Below are 17,950 nucleotides of genomic sequence, written 5' to 3'. Positions count from 1 at the left end.
GTTTTTGAGACGTATTAATATGGCTGCATGCCGAAGTGTTTTCTTCTTAGTATGTATTTTTAAAAATCAGCTTCTCAAAGCATAATTTATATACAACAAGCTGTTGCCAAATATGATCAAACACTGTAACTATAAGATTTTTGTCAAGTGTCCTTTCTCAGGTCAAGATAATTTTTCTTGTATTCATTGTTAGTTAATAGTGTTGAATTTTTTGTCAATTTTTTTCCCACATCTATTGAAATAATTAAATGTTTTTTCTCCTTTATTCTGTTAATGTGGTGGATTATATTTGTTTTTAATGTGAAATCAATCTTACATTCTTGGGCCATATTCTCCTTGGTTACCCTATAGTATATGTTTTTAATGTATTTTTTGATTTGATTTGTTATTATTTTCTTAAGGATTCTTGCATCTTTGTTCCTGTTGCATGTTCACCCATAATTTATTTTGTCATAATGGCTTTGTCAGGGTTTCATATCAGGGTAAAACCAGCTTCACTAAATTAATTGTAAAATATCCCCTCCAGTATAATGTTCTTTCTTCTTTGAATGTTTGATAGAATTCACCAGTGAAAGCATTTAATTTTGAGTATATCTTGATGGAGACATTTGCTCAATTTTGTTCAGTATGTTTCAGTACATTTTGCCTTGTTTAAGAGGTAAGACTTTTTTTTTCCTTTGCCACAGAGATACTCATTCTATTCTCATCTCTACCTTTTATGCTTGCAGTGTTTATTCCAGTAACATTCAATGTAATTATTGATGTATTGAAATTTTGTTACTGTTTTATTATTTTGTATTTGTCTGCTGTGTTTCTTGGCCTTCCCTAGTGGCTCAATGGTAAAGAATCCACCTGCAATGCAGGAGATGTGGGTTTGATCCCTGGAGAAGGAAATACCAACTCACTCCAGTGTTCTTGCCTGGGAAATCCCATGGACCAAAGAACCTAGTGGGCTACAGTCCATGGGGTTGCAGAAGAGTCGACACGACTTAGCAACTAAAACAATGTATTACCATTTATTTCTTTATTTGATTTGCTATATTTTCATAAGGATTCTTTCATCTTTGTTCTGTTGCATATTTGCCTATAATTTATTTTGTCTTAATGGTTTTGTCAGTGTTTCATATCAGGGTACAGCTGGCTTCATAAAATTAGTTGTGAAACATTCCCTCCAATAGAATGGTCTACATTTCTTATTCCTGTTTCCATCTTCTCATCTTTTAGAATTCTGTTTTAATTCATCTGTTGACTTTTTATCTATTCTCTGCTTGTTCTTTGGTGATTGTTCTAGAGATTAAATACATGTGTGCAAGTATGTTTGAGTGTGTGTGTGTGTGTGTGTGTGTGTAATTTCCACTTAACTTTTGACACCTAATTTGGGTTAAAATTCTATCATTTCACCTAAAACATAGAAATATTGCAACTCATCTAACTCCATCTGTCCACCTATCCCTACCCTCCTTTTTATTTCAGTTTTCATATGCCTTGTATTACATCTAAATACAGTATAAACACCACCAGGATGCTATAAGCATAGCTTTAAACAATCATATGAGTTCTAAAGGAAATAAAAGAAAAACTTGTCTTGTATATTTACCTATGTGTCTACCATTTCTGATGTTCTTCATTTCTTCCTGAAGTTTGAGTTCCATTAGGGTTCATTTCCCTTATTCTGAAGAAATCCTTTAGCTTTTATTGTTGTTCACGTACGCTGGTGAAAGATTATTTTAATTTTCACTTATCTGAATCTTTATTTCATCTTCACTCCTGAAAGATTTTGTCATTGGATATAGAATCCTGGGTTGACAATTTTGCTTTTGCTTTTACCTAACACTTTAAAATTGCTGTTGTACTTCTCCTTGCCTCCATGGTTTCTGATGTGAAATTCATAAACATTCAGATTGTTAAGTTCATGTACATAATGTCATTTATCTTTAGTTGGTTTCAGAATTTCATTAGTTTTGTTTTTCAGAACTGTGATTATGATAAATTTATACATGCATGCTAAGTCACTTCAGTCTTGTCTGCCTCTGTGGGACCCTGTGGACTGTAGTCGCCCAGGCTCCTCTGTCCATGGGATTCTCCAGGCAAGAATACTGGAGTGGGTTGCCATGCCCTCCTCCAGGGGATCTTCCTGACCCAGCGATCAAACCTGCATACTCTTAAATCTCCTGCACTGGCAGGCAGGTTCTTTACCAAAGAGCTATGGCAAATAGTTCTTTCACCTGCCAATGCAAGAGGTGCAGGTTTGATCCCTGGGTCAGGAAGATCCTCTGGAGAAGGGGATGGCTACCCACTTCAGTTTTCTTGCCTGGAGAATTCCATCGAAAGAGGAGCCTGGTGGGTTACACCCCATGGGGTTACAAAGAGTCAGACACAACTGAGCAACTAATATATGTATATTAATATATAATATGTACATATAAATATATATATTTATTTGCCTAAGCCTGATTTTCTTTGAATTTATTCTACTGGAAGTTCTCTAGGGAAGTGTTCAACCATTAGTTATTTACATATATCTCTAACTTCCCTCTTTTTCTGAGATTCTGAATATCTATATTAGAACTTTTGAAATTATTCAATGAGCAGTAATAGTCCATTCATTTATTTCCATACTATTTTCTCTCTTTCACATAAGGTGATTTGTTTTGATATCTCTTCAAGTTCCTTAAGTTTTTCTTTTTAATTCTGATCCTGAACATACTTACTGATTTTTTTTTTTTTTTAGTTTGAGATGTTGATTTTTTAGTTGGACAATTTTCCCTTTTATCATTTTGTGCATTTATTTACTAACTTATTTATTATGATGTCATTTTTCTTCATCTCACTGAGCATATTTTTAATAGGTGGTCTGAAGTTCTTGTCTGATAATTTTAACATGTACATTACCTTGAACTTGACATCTGTTGATTGCCTGCTCCTTGATAATGATTCCATTCTCCTGACTGTTTGTATGTCAAGTGATGTTGAACTGTATGTTAGACATTAAGAGGGTTATGTTGTAAAAACACTAAATTATCCTACATTGTTTCAGATAAGGTTGATTTTGTTTTTTAAGAAAGTGTTTACTTCTGTTAGACTCAAACTGAACATTCAGTCACACCTGCTATGCGTGGCAGCTTTGGTTCCAGTTCAGAGGCCTTTGAGTCTGGTCCATGTGTGTGATAGAGACTATAGCAGAGTTCACATACAGAATTTGGTTTTCTCCTTTGCTTTCTCCCTTCTGGTGTGCTTGTATGTTCTCTGGTGGCCCTGACTGTCACTGACTCCTTTGCCTACATCCTTTGTAGGCATTTAGAAAATGGGCAGATTTTTCTATAGAGTTTTAACCAACTGGTGCCATCTCTGTGTCTTCAACTCTCCCTGAGTGAAAGATGCAAAAATTATTCATGTGACCCCATGCAGATCTGAGTTCTTTGTCCAAGGTTTCAACTCCTCTGAAAAATTTTTAACTTTGTTTCATACTCTCAAATACTTTGTCTCCCCTCAAGTCCTAAAGGGTTTCTGTTTTTGCTAGATGATGTTGTAAGGAATTTAATCCATCATTAGAGAAGTAAAAATTACAGATTGATTTTAAAAATGTTTCTAAAGGTACTAGTTCATGCATTGATTTAAAAAATGTTTCTAAAGGTACTAGTTTCTCACTCTTAAAGAATTTCAAGTCCTTTGAATGTGATATTTAAATGACTTTTTTTTTTTTTTTTTTTTGTAAAACACTTTCTGGGCTTACTTACCAATACCTGGGAAGACAAATATGATAAATGAGGTGTTTGTCTAACACAGCCATCCCTCTAGTTTCAGTTCATGTAAAAGTAATTGTGTTGAAGACGTTATATAAATAGTTGATAATGAAGAAAATAAAAATATGTTGTTTCCTATTTTTTTCTCAGTAGTTTTAAGTCAGCCTCTTTTTACTTGAAATTATATTATGCAATTTGAAAGAACAATAAAATTCTACTTATCCAATAGATAGACATTAAGAAATAGTAACCCTTTAGAATATAATTAAAACCTCTAATCTTAAAAGAACTTTAAGAACAGGGAAAGGGAAATAGGTAACAATGAAGAAAATTACTAGTTTTACATAGTAGAGAAATTGCTGTACTATTTTCTCAACTTTTCTCTGTGTTGTTCATAATAAAACAGAAGAATGACAAAAAATAAAAAGAAACCTTTAAACACCTAGAAAATTAGAGGAATATATATATTATGAAATAATAAAGTTGTTAAAGCCCATCCAGTTAATATACTGGAAGGTGTCAGTAATGTATTTCAAAAATTCTATACTTACTCATTAAAAAATGCATAGAGGTTTAGCACTAAAAGAAAATATAAATAACATATAGATTGGGATGCTAAAGGAAAATGTCATAATTTACAGTTTATAGGATTTTACACACCAGATCTCCAAAATGATGTATTTTCAATTCCCTACAAGTAATAAGAGGGCTCAGAAATAATGTGAAAAACATATAAATCAGTGTTCCTGTAACTAGAAGTAAGTAACCAACTAAAGAATATAAATTTGAAAATCATCCCATTTATAATAGTATCAAAACTCTTACTTTCCAAAAAATAATAAAACATATGCAAAATCATTATGTAAAAAAGATGAAGTCCTGAGTATATGGAGAAATAAACATTCCTTATAATTCAGAAGGTCAATATCAGGATGTCAGTTCTCTTCAAATTGATAAGTATGTTAAAGGCTCTTCCAATAAAATTTCACCAAGAATTTTGTAGAATGTTACAAACTGATTTTTAAATCCGTGTAGAAGGATACAGTCAAAGAACAATCCGAGATAATTTTGAAAGTGAAATAATATCGACTTATGCTCTCAGATACCATCTGATTACTGAAAGTGAAAATCTTAGTCACTCAGTTGTGTCCAACTCTTTGCGACCCCATGAACTGTAGCACACAGGGCTCCTCTGTCCATGGGATTCACCAGGCAAGACTGCTGGAGTGGTCCTGGTGAAAGAACAGTAATGTAATTCAGTAGAAGGGATTAGAGGGTCTATAGGGCTTCCCTTGTAGCTCAGTCAGTAAAGAATCTGCCTACAGTACGGAGACCCGGGTTCGATCCCTGGGTCGAGAAGATCCCTTGGAGGAGGAAATGGCAACCCACTCCTTTATCCTTGCCTGGAAAATCTCATGGACACAGGAGCCTGGTGGGCTGCAGTCCATGGGGTTGCAAAGAGTCGGGCATGACTGAGCAACTAACACTTACTTAGAGGGTCTGTAGACAACAGTCATATGGGAAGCTGATGTGTGACAGAGAGGGAATGTAGAATCAGTGAGCAAAGCAGGGAGCCCTTCAGTAATCCAATCCTAAAAGCTGACTATACTCAATATCTTACAATAACCTATAAGGAAAAAGAATCTGGAAAATATATATATATATGTATATTACGGAATCACTTTGCCATATACCTGAAACTAATACAGCATTGTAAATCAGCTATGAGGATGAAGTTCAAATTGGGTGCTTGTTTCCAACTATAAACCAAGAGAAGAAACATACACACACTCTCACACGCTTTTCTTTTGCAAGAAGAGACAAGAAATCACTTTATCACCTCATGGTACCATAGATTTCTTAAGTAGAACACTGAATATTAAAGGCAAAAATCCTCAAGTTGAAGGTTAGTATATTTGACTGCATTAACAAAAATAATAAAACCACTGTTTCATCCTAAGTCTTCATTGATAAGAGAATATAATGGAAAAATGGCAAAACATTCATTGTAATGGGGTACCATATACCATGTGAAATGAATATACTTGATTTATATATACCATCAACAGATCTATAAAATGCAGTATTAAAAAGTTCCAGAATGATCTCAAAATTTTAACACTGTTTATTTCTAACAGAAAGCTTAGGTCTCCTCAAGTGTTAAAGATTCACACTGATCATCATTTTCTTGTGGCCATCTACCCTCAAAATTGGAAGATTTTAAGATTTTTATGAATAAACAATAATGTCATACTGTATAACACAGAGAACTATATTCAATATTCTGTGACAAATCATAAGGGAACAGAATATGAAAAAAGAATATATATGTGTATAACTGAGTCATTTTGTTGTACAGAAGAAATTAATATAGCATTGTAAATCAGCTATGTTTCAATCAAATTTTTAAAAAAAATTTAAAGAGACTTCAGAAAACTAAAGTTTTTATCCAAAGTATTTGAATTTTTCCGCACCGGCAGCCTGCTTGAAAAGGAATCATTCCCTCTGGGGCTTCCTGGTGGCAGTGGTAATAAAGAATCCACCTGCCAATGGAGGAGATACAAGAGACAGGGGTTAGATCCTGGGGTTGGGAAGATCCCCTGGAGGAGGAAATGGCAACCCACTCCAGAATGCTTGCCTGGGAAATCCCATGGACAGAGCCCTGGCAGGCTACAGTCCATGGAGCCGCAAAGAATCGGACACAGCTGAGCCACTGAGCACAGCACACGGCCCTGGTTCAGATAAATCTCACTCTTGGTAAAATTTGGCCTGTAGCCTCTTAGTGACCTTTGGATTTTCCATGCTGTGTACTTTGCCTATATTCTGGTATGCCAAATCCAGCAGCAAAAAACTAAATGAGGTTGGTAGAGTAATGAGGTTTCCGAATATGGGAACTCTATTCCAGAGTGTGATGGGCCGGCTCATTTCTCCGCCTTCCTTATTCTGCTACTAGTTCTAAAACTGTGCTAATGATCGTGTGTGTGTGTGTGTGTGTGTGTGTGTGTGTGTGTGTGTGTGTGTGTGTGTGTGTGTGTGTGTGTGTGTATTTTAATCTACTTGGAACTATACAGAGAATCCTGGGTTTGATCTCCTTAAGTCAGTGAGTAGGAGCTAAGGATTGTTCCCATATTATTTCTGCAAGAAATCATTTGCTCTTTGTCTTCCAATCAGGTGTTTCTAGTCGCTGTCTGGAATTTTGAACTCTACATGATCCCTCTGGCTTTATTGCTGCTCTTTGTGTACAATTCCATCGGACCCACAAGAGGGAAGGTGGGCAGCATCCAGGACAGCCAGGTGAGCACAGGTTCCAATAATTCTGACCTTTGATTAGAAAAGAAAATGTGTTAGCAGTAAACCACCGCCACCAAAGCATGATCTGATCCATCACATTTGAGACTGGAGGAGCAACACTGCTCGTGTGTTCATGGTACAGAGAAGATATTCATCATGTGTAATCTGGAGTCTTCCTTCTAGAGCGTCTGTGTTCCTGTGTCTGGGCCTGCCTCCTTAGCGTGAGTGAGCCATCTGGTTTTTCGTCAGCATTTCCAGGCAGGCGGCACCTGTCTGGGTGTCCATCTGGTTCTCCATAGAGTGCCTGGGAATAAGATTCTCCACTTCCCAGGTGGTACTAGTGGTAAAGAACCCACCTGCCAACGCAGGAGACGTAAATGAAGCAGGTTTGATCCCTGGGTCATAAAGATATCCTGGAGGAGGGCATGGCAACCCACTCCAGTATTCTTGCCTAGAAAATCCCATGGACAGAGAAGCCTGGTGGGCTACAGTCCACAGGGTTACAGAGTTGGACATGACTGAATCGACTTAGCACGCACACATGCAGAACAAGCTTTTGGTGGCTTCTTGAGTCCCTTCAGGGAAACACAAGTGGAAGGTGTCTCAGACCTCCCCAGATAGTTCTCCTGTGCAGTATTCTGTAGCCTAAGGCGTTAGGGGATCCGCTGAGGCTGGCTCACTTCTAGGAAAGTCAGAGAGTGGGTGGGCATGGGCCCCCTTCTGTGCTCAAGTGCCCAGGTTTTTCCTGCAATTCTCAAGCTCACTGTGGTGTTAAAGAAAACACAGGCAGGGCCTCTTCTCCATGACATTCCCCCACATCTACTTTTCTTACTTTTTCTCCATCTCTCCCTCCCTTACCCCTCTTATTCTAGCCCATACAATCTTTTTCTGCTCTATATTAGAAGGAACTTGTATGTGTAGACTTGCTTTGTGATATAAGCTTGTTATTGCAGGTTCAAGAACCAAGTTTTCAAAACAAGTCAAAGATCTTGGGACTTGGTGACATCCTTTAGAAAAAAATGACCTCCATGTTGGGTTTTCTAAGACTCAAAAGCTGACCGTCTTCACCCATTTTTCCTTATAATATTCTGATTATTGGAAAATAATTGTCTCTGAAATAACGGATATTTAAGGCATGTTTCTGGTTTCATTTGGGGTGGTGGGAAATGAGTATAAAACACAGAGTAAAACATCAGACAGACTCAAAATTCTGTTTGGTTTTTGATCATTGTAGTTCAGTAAGCATGTGCTTGTATCAATAATGAGGCGCCTGAAGATGCTAGAACCAACTAACAAATAAATAGCCTTAAAATATAAGTTTATGTAAGGATTAAGTTTCATGGAGCTACAAATGAAGAAGCGTTTTACAGAGAAACATCTGTTGTAAAAGTGCTGTGTCAATAACATTTTTATAATTTTAGTCAGGTTTCCAGCTATATATATGATGTACCTGTTTATAGCGTGTGTGTGTGTATGTGTGTATTTGTAGGCAGGTATGGACTTTCCTCATGGCTCAGATGGTAAAGAATCTACCTGTAGTGTGAGAGACCCAGGTTTGATCCCTGGGTCAGGAAGATGCCTTGGAGAAGGAAATGGCAATCCACTCCAGGATTCTTGCCTAGAAAATTCCATGGACAAAGGAGCCTGGCGGGCTACAGTCTGTGGGGTCGCGAAAGAGTCAGACACCACTGAGTGACTACACTTTCACTTTGATACACCTGTGTGGGCTTCCCAGGTGGTGCTATTGGTAAAGAACCCACCTGCCAAGGCAGGAGACGTAAGAGACCTGGGTTCAGTCCCTGGATTGGGAAGATCCCCCGGAGGAGGGCACATAACCCACCCCAGTATTCTTTGCCTAGAGAATCCCATGGACAGAGGAGTCTGGCAAGCTACAGTCCTTGTGTGTGTGTGTGTGTAAGTAAATATGGGTACATAAGTGTTCTTGTGTGTATATGTGTATAAATGTGTATATATATATATATGGGTGTGTGTGTGTGTGTGTGTGTGTGTATGAAACCTTTTTTACTTTACTAAACATTTTGTAATTCATTATCTGTTTTGAACTTGGTAACATAACCCTGAAGGAGTCAAGAACTACTATTTTCATTTCATGCTTGATGGAACTAAGGTTCAGAGTGGCAGAGTGATTTGCCCAAAGTCACACAGCAAAACAGTGCTGGATCAAGGTCTCCGGCTGAAGACTTTGTCTCAGATGAAGATGTCTGACTCCGAATTACAGAGTTCTTTCCCCCCATAGCAGGTTTTCATTGTATTCATTTGTATCCTTTGTTATCCATTTGCTCTCATGGAACATGCTTATTGAATAGGTTAGTTCTCCAGTATCAGTAAGCATTCCACAGACTGCTCAGTGACATTTGTAGGAATTCTAGGAGGTAATTCAGTACCAGCCCTGCCTGAAGAAATTGCTCAGTGGTTTATGGAGGACAGCAGAGTACTGATACTTCAGAGTTACTCCCTTGTACAAGCAAGATGTTGACCATTCTTTTTTCTGTTGAGACAATGGCAGCTAACTTGGTATGCCTGAGCTTTGCAAGGTTAAGTAGAAAGGTAAGTGTTTACACTGAAAATAGACCTGAGCTTTCTGATATACCCAGCGTTCTTTCAGAGCTCCCAAATCATTGGATTGTGTACCAACACATGTTAGCTTTTAAATGTAGCAGTAATATGATTCAAATGTACCCATTAACTAGCCAGGATTTCAAAACGAATTTGGGCAAGCCTCCGTGTGCAGCGCTGCTAGTGCTGTGGCCCCGGAACTAAAGGCAGGCCCCGCCTTTAGCCCAGATCTGAACCTGGAGTTTCCTTCCCTCATCTGCGCCACCCCCCCAACTCCAGAGCCCAAGGAAAACAATAATACTGTATAGAAACCTGTGTCTTATTCTTGAGATTGATTACATTCAGACTAATGCATTTTCTACTGTCTAATGTTTCGGTAATGGCCCCAGAGGAAAAGTGTAGTCATTATAGCAATGAGCCCAGCACAAACGGAGTATGGTGTTCTCAGCCTTAACCCAGCAGCTGGTTCATTTGTCAAGAATAAGAACAAAACTGTTTACAGAAGGTATAACTCGGCAATGCGGTTTTTAAAGCTGGCTACTTTCAAAGGGCACTCGCCTAATAGCTTTATTTATAGTTAACAGTTTTATGTAGATTATGCATATCATTTACAGTCTTATTTCAGCATCCTTTAACTTTAAAAGGGTCCCTTTTTAAGAGGATACAATGTGTTTCAAAAAGACGAGTATTTCAATGATGTAGGAAAACTTGAAGCCTGGGTATGCATGTGTTTGTACTTGGTCATTTCAGTTGATGTTTTATTTACACATTGTGGATTTTCCTTGTAGGAGAGCCCTGATGTGGATGAGGAGGACGATGAAGATGACAAGGTGGGTGTATTCCAGAAAGGGCAAGAAACGCAGCATGAATGCTAGATAGCATTCTAGCCGGCTGAGCCAAGCTCTGTTGTACCGTTTTACTACTGCAGGGTAACCAATATAGTGATCAAATTCTCATAATGGGTAAAAGTTATCTCTTTTCAAGTTTTAAGTGAAGATGAAAAGAGGTGCAATACAAGGAATAACTGAAATGTTAACCAGGAGGCCTGTCATTTGAGGCAAAGTTTAGCCTTTCCCTTGGTGGATGAAAGGAAGATGAAAGGTAGCCCAGGAAGTCAGAAGTAAATCACGTGCAGTCGCTGTTCCTTGAGGCTCACGTCTGCACTCTGCGGGATGGGTCACCCGCCTCAGAATCTGTCACCTGCCCAGCTGTTGCTGGCATCGTTTTCGGCTCTACGTCTGGGTACATCTGTCCTTTCTCTCCTCCTGGGAGAATCTCTCAAATCTGCTGCTTTGTTGTCATTACGCTTTCAGACAAACCTTCTGGAATAAAACGGAAAAAAGTAAAATGCCAAATGAGATGCGACTAGGTTCACAGTCGCCCAGTCCCCTAGATCTTGTAGGTCTGCAGAGCTCTGGGCGATAGTGTGTAGAGGTTGACAGGAGAGGAGAGAGGCAAGAAAGGGAAAGGGAAAAGTTAAGGGTCTGATATAAAATGTGCAGTGAACAGAAATGAACAAAAACACCAAGTTCAAGACACAGACAGCCTTAAAATCCATCAAGCGAGCAGGATGGTTTTGCCCATTTGAAGGAAGTTGGGCAGATTACAAAGTAAATCTTATTTGTCGTGCTAAAATGATCATTAAGAGCAAACTAATAAAGTGTGACTTTTTAAAAAGAGAATCGGGACCCTCTCAAGAATGAAAGTCCCATGACGCAACTTTCTTCTTGAACTGACGTGAGTGGCTTCTGAGTGATGTAAATCCTTGAACATTAAGAATAGTCAAAGCTAGGTACTTCCCTGGTAGCTCAGTGGTGAAGAATCTGCCTGCCAACGCTGGGTTCAATCCCTGGTCCAGGAATATTCCGCATGTTTCAGAAGCCCACGTGCTGCAGCTACTGACCCTGCTCTCTGGAGCCTGTGCTTTGCAGCAAGTGAAGCCACCGCAGTGAAGACTCAGTGCAGCCAGAAATAAATGTTATTTCAAAAGGTAGCCACAGCTAAATTAATGTGCCTTAGGAGACACGTTTCACTAAAGGAGACACTGTTCAGTTCAGTCGCTCAGTCGTGTCCGACTCTTTGTGACCCCATGGACTGCAAGCACACCAGGCCTCCCTGTCCATCACCAACTCCAGGAGCTTGTTCAGACTCATGTCCATTGCGTCGGTGATACCATCCAACCGTCTCATCCTCTGTCGTCCCCTTTTCGTCCTGCCTTCAATCTTTAATGAAATTACTTTAAAGCTACACAAGGAGTAATCATCAATTTTATTAACCAAAGGTTGGGAGTGAGGAAGATCTCTTTCTCTCTGGCCAAGTCTGTATAAACAAGGCACCTAGGAACGAAGACGTCACCCACCCTAGAGAGAGCATTGTGACTGTGGGGCTTAATCCCCTCTAAGAGAGAAGAAATCCAACAAGAAGGTGATCCGTGAAAGAGTGGGTTGAGTAAACAGGAAGGTAATAAAGTCATCCATGTAGGGATTCCAAGCTCCCAGTGCAGGGGCCCCAGGTTCAATCCCTGGTCAGGGGACTAGATCCCACATGCCACATCTCAGAGTTTGTATGTGCTGCAACTAAAGATCTCGTGCTGCAGTGAAGATCAGAGATCCCACATGCCACAGGGAAGACCCAGTGCAGCCAAACACAAACAGTTAAAAAATATCAGCCATGAAAGTTTAGAGCAGTGGTTGGCCTGATCTAACTTTCCATTGTGGTACCTTAAGGACTCTCTGGGGTTGTGGAGGGAAAACCGCGTGGGCTGTGATCTACATGGATGAACCTGGGAGCTCTTGCAGTCCTCTAACTAAGCATGGCCCTCCTCAGAGCAGATAGGTCAGCCCACTCACACTGAGGATGTTGGCACTGGGGTCTCCACGTCTCCTCCAGGGCAGTTCCATTCTTGAGATACTTTGATTGGTTGTAGTACATCTGTAGGGCCTTTAATAGCCCTGTATGGCCTTGTTTCTTTTGCCTCCTCAATTTCGTACTCCTGTGGAAACTTCCTTTTGCCTTTTTATACTGTTGATGGGTCCTCCAATGGACCGTGTTTTGTCAGAACTCCCTGCTGTGACGCGTCCATCCTGGGTGGCCCTACACGGCATGGCTCATAGCTTCATTGAGCTCCACAAGCCCTTCGCCACCACAGGGCTGTGCTCCATGAAGGAGGCCCGGCATGCTGCAGGCCCTGTTGCAACGAGTGGGACATGACTTAGCGAGTGAACTTCTGAAGCCACAGGTCTGAAGTGAAAGGTTGGCCTCTGTTCAGGCCTCTTCTGCTGAACACAGGCCTTCTGTTGGGAGGGGGAGACTGGCGCACTGGAGCCCTTTTCCACATCTCCGCCCTGTCACTTCTCTAAGAGATGTGTTAACTAGAGGGACTTTCAACTGGAAGACCTCCGGAGCACACCTCCACCTACAGATTATTAGGCTTTATCATTTCTTCTCCATGTGGAGCGGCCTCCACACCCAGAGCTGGTCCCTGAAGCAAGGAGGCCCTGGGCCACGCCCCTCCACAGAGTGCTGACTCCGGGGGCTTCCCCACAGCGCCCTTCTGGCTTCTGTTGTGTGTTAGACATGACAGACGGGCTTCTGGGAACTGTAACACACCCAGTGAGAGATGGACTGTTTACAAATTATAAACATCCAGCCGTCTCCTTCCAAACCAGGAGAGGAGGGGAACTCCTTTCTACTCAAACGATCCATCTTGAAAGTGACACTCCTTAATTGCCAGCATCCCTTCCCACCAAATACCATCACAGACAACCGTGGAAGATGAAAGCGTGCCGGGGGGCCCCTTGGCACAGCTTCCTCGGGAGATGGACATGTTCCCATATTCTGTCTGTCTCCAGTGCACAGACCAGGACACGGTCTGGGGTCTGTCATCGTTTTATTGTCCGGAACAGGGATGGCTGTAAAATGACATCACCGTAGCCTCTTGCTTCTTCTCATTGTTAAAAGTCCATGTTAATGCCCTGTATTTTTTTCGAAACAAATTAGACTCCACAATTTTGCCTTGCTTGCTTCGGTGGGCTTTCAGTTACAATGTAGAATGTTTGGGTAACTAGTTTTTTGGCTTTTAGGAAGCTAAAGGTACAAACTCTACTTTGAAGAGAGGAAATCTTTCTTAGACCTGATGGCCCCGTGCAAGAGATTGCTTGTTACAAGTATAGTTTGCTGGGGACCCCTGAACAAACAGATAATGGCTAAGTTCAGCCAACAGCAATCAGCTGACATTTCCTATTTGTATTAGATTCCGTATGTGAAATTCTTTGTGGACCTTATTTGTACGGATGGATTACAATGAAAATTGCATTAATTTGCTACACAGTAAAGGTCAGTAATTGAAGCATGAACCAAGAAACTAGTGTGTAAAATGCTGTATCCCATATTTAGGAAAGGTCATGCAAAGCAATAATATCTTGTTTTCATTGCAGAAGGTATAAATACTTGCATTAGCGTTTCTTTCTTTTTTCCAGCCCAACAATCACTTGTATAGAATATTTCAGGATTTACTATTAACAACAGGAAGAAAGAATAATAAGGGCATGTAATAATAATAAAAAAAAAAAAACCCTGCCTGTTGCTGTTGTAAAGACACTGCATCATGATGCCTGCATTGTGGCTTGGTTGGTTTTAACTCAGCTGTCCGAAATAGGATTGAATCAGCTGTTTGAGATTATCAGTGAGTTCACAGTTGCTTTACAGTGTTTGGTGGAAAAGATCCTCCTTTCATGTCAGTTATGGGTGAAAACCATGTGGATCTTTTCCTTTAAGAAAATAAGAGACATATATTTTTGTGGATCGATGATTTTGTAATGAAAGAATGTGAATAGATATTATATCCCTATCCTCTTTTCACAAATTATGAAAATTTTAGTATATTTCACAAATATACTAAAATCTAAGTATATTTAAACCATCAATCCTAGTTTTTCAAACGATTTTTTATCCTCCTAAATGATTAGTCCACTCACCACCACCCAGGTAGAGCCTTCTTAGAGAGAGAAGGAAATGTGTGTACTTTCACAAGCTCTTGTAAGTTCACTTACGTAGTCCTTTGGGTGAAGTTGTTCAGGGCCAGCGTGCCTTGTTCCCTGTGTTTTCTTGTTCCAGAAAGAGAAGATGGCCGGTAGTGTCTCAGCCAGGGAAGACTGTCATTCTTGGAGGAAGTCTTGCAGTTTAATAGCGAGAGTAGTTTTCTTTATGATTCCTTTGTGCCTTCCTAAGCATGTCCAAAACACAGCAAGTTACTTTGATTAGTGATTTTTTTCTTTAATCTGCTGACTAAGTCGTGGTACTTTAGGATGGTGTGGTATGTTTAAGAAAATGAAAAATCAGATAATATCTTCGAAAAGTTAACAGTAGTTGAATACACACACACATACTTTCAGGGCATCTACAGTCTACATACAGGACATATTGTAGAGAACGTTATGGATAATTTTCAGGGGAATAAAGTAAATGGTTGTTCTGAGGTAACTTCTTTTAATTTGAATTAATATTATTTTCAGTGATGAAGTGATTTAATTGCTAACATTCCTACCATACCATCTCACCTCCAAGACTTTCATATTAAAATGGATTCCAGCCAATTCTTAATTATCCGTTTATACATGTTTTGAATTAAAAGGAATTGGCTTCCTTATTCTTACAGTCTTTTCTCTGACACATTGACTTGGTTCAGATCACTTTTTAAAAATCAAACGTCCATCCTTAAGATGTTTGGCTTCATTATCTTCAGAAATAACCCAGAAATATTATTAATCTAATATTTTGAAGCATTATTCAGCGTACTACTCTCTGGCTCACTGGTAGACCCAGTACTTGTGGATTTTCTTTGACTCCTACTGTAAAGATTTTCCTTGTATGTTGCTCCCAAATATTGTGAAATATGGTATACCAGACTGTAAATGGTATTTATATGGATTATCCTCTTATTAAGTAATTTACAGTAACAGCCTCTGATGTTATAGAGTATACATCCGGATATTTATCTTGCCATTGCCTAAAATTTTTACATTATGCTAATAGAGAAGACATTGGACATTGTATCTCAGTTATCCACAAGTCATTATTTTCCTGACGATAGTAGCCATTCCTCTTGTCTTTCCTATTGAAATCCCCTCTGTTTCAGTGTGTTTTGCCCTGAATCCCCATCAACCAATGAGTTTGCGAGGTAATTAACAGATAATTTACCAAATATTTGATAGAAAGGTAGGGATACCACTTTCTTCTCAAGGGAAAAATTGTAATTTCGCATAAGTAATGAATGCCGTAAAAGCAATAATTTACAGTGAGACCATTTTGAAGCTTCCTGGCAGTCCAGTGGTTAGGACCCTGCACTTCCACTGCAAGGGGCTATGGTTCGCTCCCTGGTTGGGCCAGTGAGACCCCACATGCTGCAGGACACAGCCAGAAAGTTAAAAAAGAGAGAGACCGTTTTGAGTAAGAATTATTTAAATGATTAGATGATTCGTATTTGTAGAGTGTTTACGATTTGCAGACTGTTTTTATGTGCTTTAACTCATTCAGTACTCAAAGTAAACTGTTAAATTTGATATTATTTTCCCCATCTATAAATGAACTCACCCAGGTTAAGAGAAATGCAGCAATGCATTGGAAAATTTCCCAGCCAGGAGCAAGATTCAAACCCAGTCCTCTGATCTAAATCCGGTTTATTTTAGACTGTGTTACGTTGATACAAGGGAAACCTTATTAATTCACTGGCCCGTTTTTCCGCATTATTATTGGTAACATTTATGGAGTGTTTGCCCTGTATCTGTGATGGCTCCTTTCTGTCAAAATTTGTAGACTACACTGGGTGTCAGAGATGCAGTGCCTGGGTGAGTCAGGACTGCTTAAAGGTGGTATTTGTGCTGAGTCTTAGGTGATAACTATTTTATCTTCTACGCGCCTCAGTCCCCCCACCTCAAGGAAAGCTAGAGCACACACAGCTAAACCAGCAGCTGCTGGCACTGTGTGTTTACCTATGAGATGACAGTTGGGGAAAACCATCAGCCTGTTTGCCCTGTAACACTGTGGCACCCGTCAGTTGGCTCAGAAAAACTTTTAAGGAAGTCAATCTTCCCAGGGTCTAAATTCCAAATTATTTTCTCCACAGTGTTCCCAGTTTTTCAAAGGTATGTTTTATCAACATCTTCCTTGTGATGATGATGTTGATTCCTTTTGCTTTTTTAGCCCTCTGGTTTGATCCCTGATGAAAATCCTGTTGCAGGCCAAAGAAACCTGTTGATAAAGATCAGTCAGTCTGGAAGGACTTTGTGTAATGAACAGGTCGTGGGAGCAGTTTATAACTGCTTCAAAATGATATTGATTAAAAATCCAGTCTGCTTCATATTCGTTTCCCAAAGCAAAAATACTATCTGAGAAGGAAGTACTCTCCCAAAAGAGGACAGAGATTTTTCTTCATTTTAATAGTGTGCCATAAAGTAGGGTGTGTGTGTGTGTGTGTGTGTGTGTGTGTGTGTCCATGAACACAGGGCATGTCTCATGGGAAGAAACCTTAAGGACAGTTTCCAGTGCATTAAGCCAGATTCCTGGAGGACAATTTTTAATCTCATATATCAGAAATATTACTTTTTATTCTTTGTTATGACAGATGCTGAGAGGTTTTTTTACCCCCCTGCTAAATGCCACTCCGTCTATTTCTGATGTTTGTAATTCTTCAAGTTCTCAAATTGCAGGCTTTTAATATTCAGTGGGATGAAGTAGACCAAACATTTCCATTTAAAATCTGAAGTCATATTTCTGCATCTTTGCTCTGGATGGTTTGCATTATTGGAATGATCCTAAGATAGAAATGTTGCATCTTTCCCTTTAGGGGATCCTGGGCATCCTGTGGCAAATACTACTCAATTTTTAAGCATGTCACAAAGAGCTTTCCTGATGTGGTCAGTTTTTAGGACTATCTCTTCGGTTATGCTTAGGTAATTAGTAGAGAAAGATTTTCTTGACTCAGAACATGTATGAAAGATTTAAAGTAACACACTGATTATATAATGAATTCTTAGCTGTAAATTCATTTTGATGGTGTTAATTCTCTCCTAGAGGCTCAAAGCTACTTTATTACACCTCCAGTGCTGTGCTCTTTGGAGATATTGTGGAAGCCAGCAAAGCCTCGAAGAACGGATAAATCCACTGCCTGATTTATTCATTTATTTATTTATTTATTGGCTTTGTTCTTAAAGAACAACCATGTTGCAACATAGGCATATTATTTGTTCTTCATTTAGCTGTCTCTAAAACTTAGCTGAAAGACTCAATGGGTTTTGTTGTTTTTTTTTTTTTTTTGACATTTTATAAGCAAATGGTCAATG

The 17,950-nt window shown here is 39.4% G+C and overlaps 1 protein-coding gene across 1 annotated transcript in view; it reads left to right on the top strand.

Moving 5' to 3' along the window:
- Window positions 1–17,950, top strand: part of MCTP2 (multiple C2 and transmembrane domain containing 2) — a 202,325-nt gene that overhangs the window by 152,862 nt on the left and 31,513 nt on the right. Inside the window, exons 18-19 of the mRNA XM_052659435.1 lie at window positions 6,915–7,037; window positions 10,400–10,441. Of these exons, the coding sequence (XP_052515395.1) occupies window positions 6,915–7,037; window positions 10,400–10,441 (165 nt within the window). The remainder of the gene's footprint in view (window positions 1–6,914; window positions 7,038–10,399; window positions 10,442–17,950) is intronic.

The sequence above is a fragment of the Budorcas taxicolor genome, chromosome 21 (assembly GCF_023091745.1).
Source record: "Budorcas taxicolor isolate Tak-1 chromosome 21, Takin1.1, whole genome shotgun sequence".
Classification (NCBI taxonomy): Eukaryota; Metazoa; Chordata; class Mammalia; order Artiodactyla; family Bovidae; genus Budorcas; species Budorcas taxicolor.
This window is presented reverse-complemented; position numbering and strand designations above follow the sequence as displayed.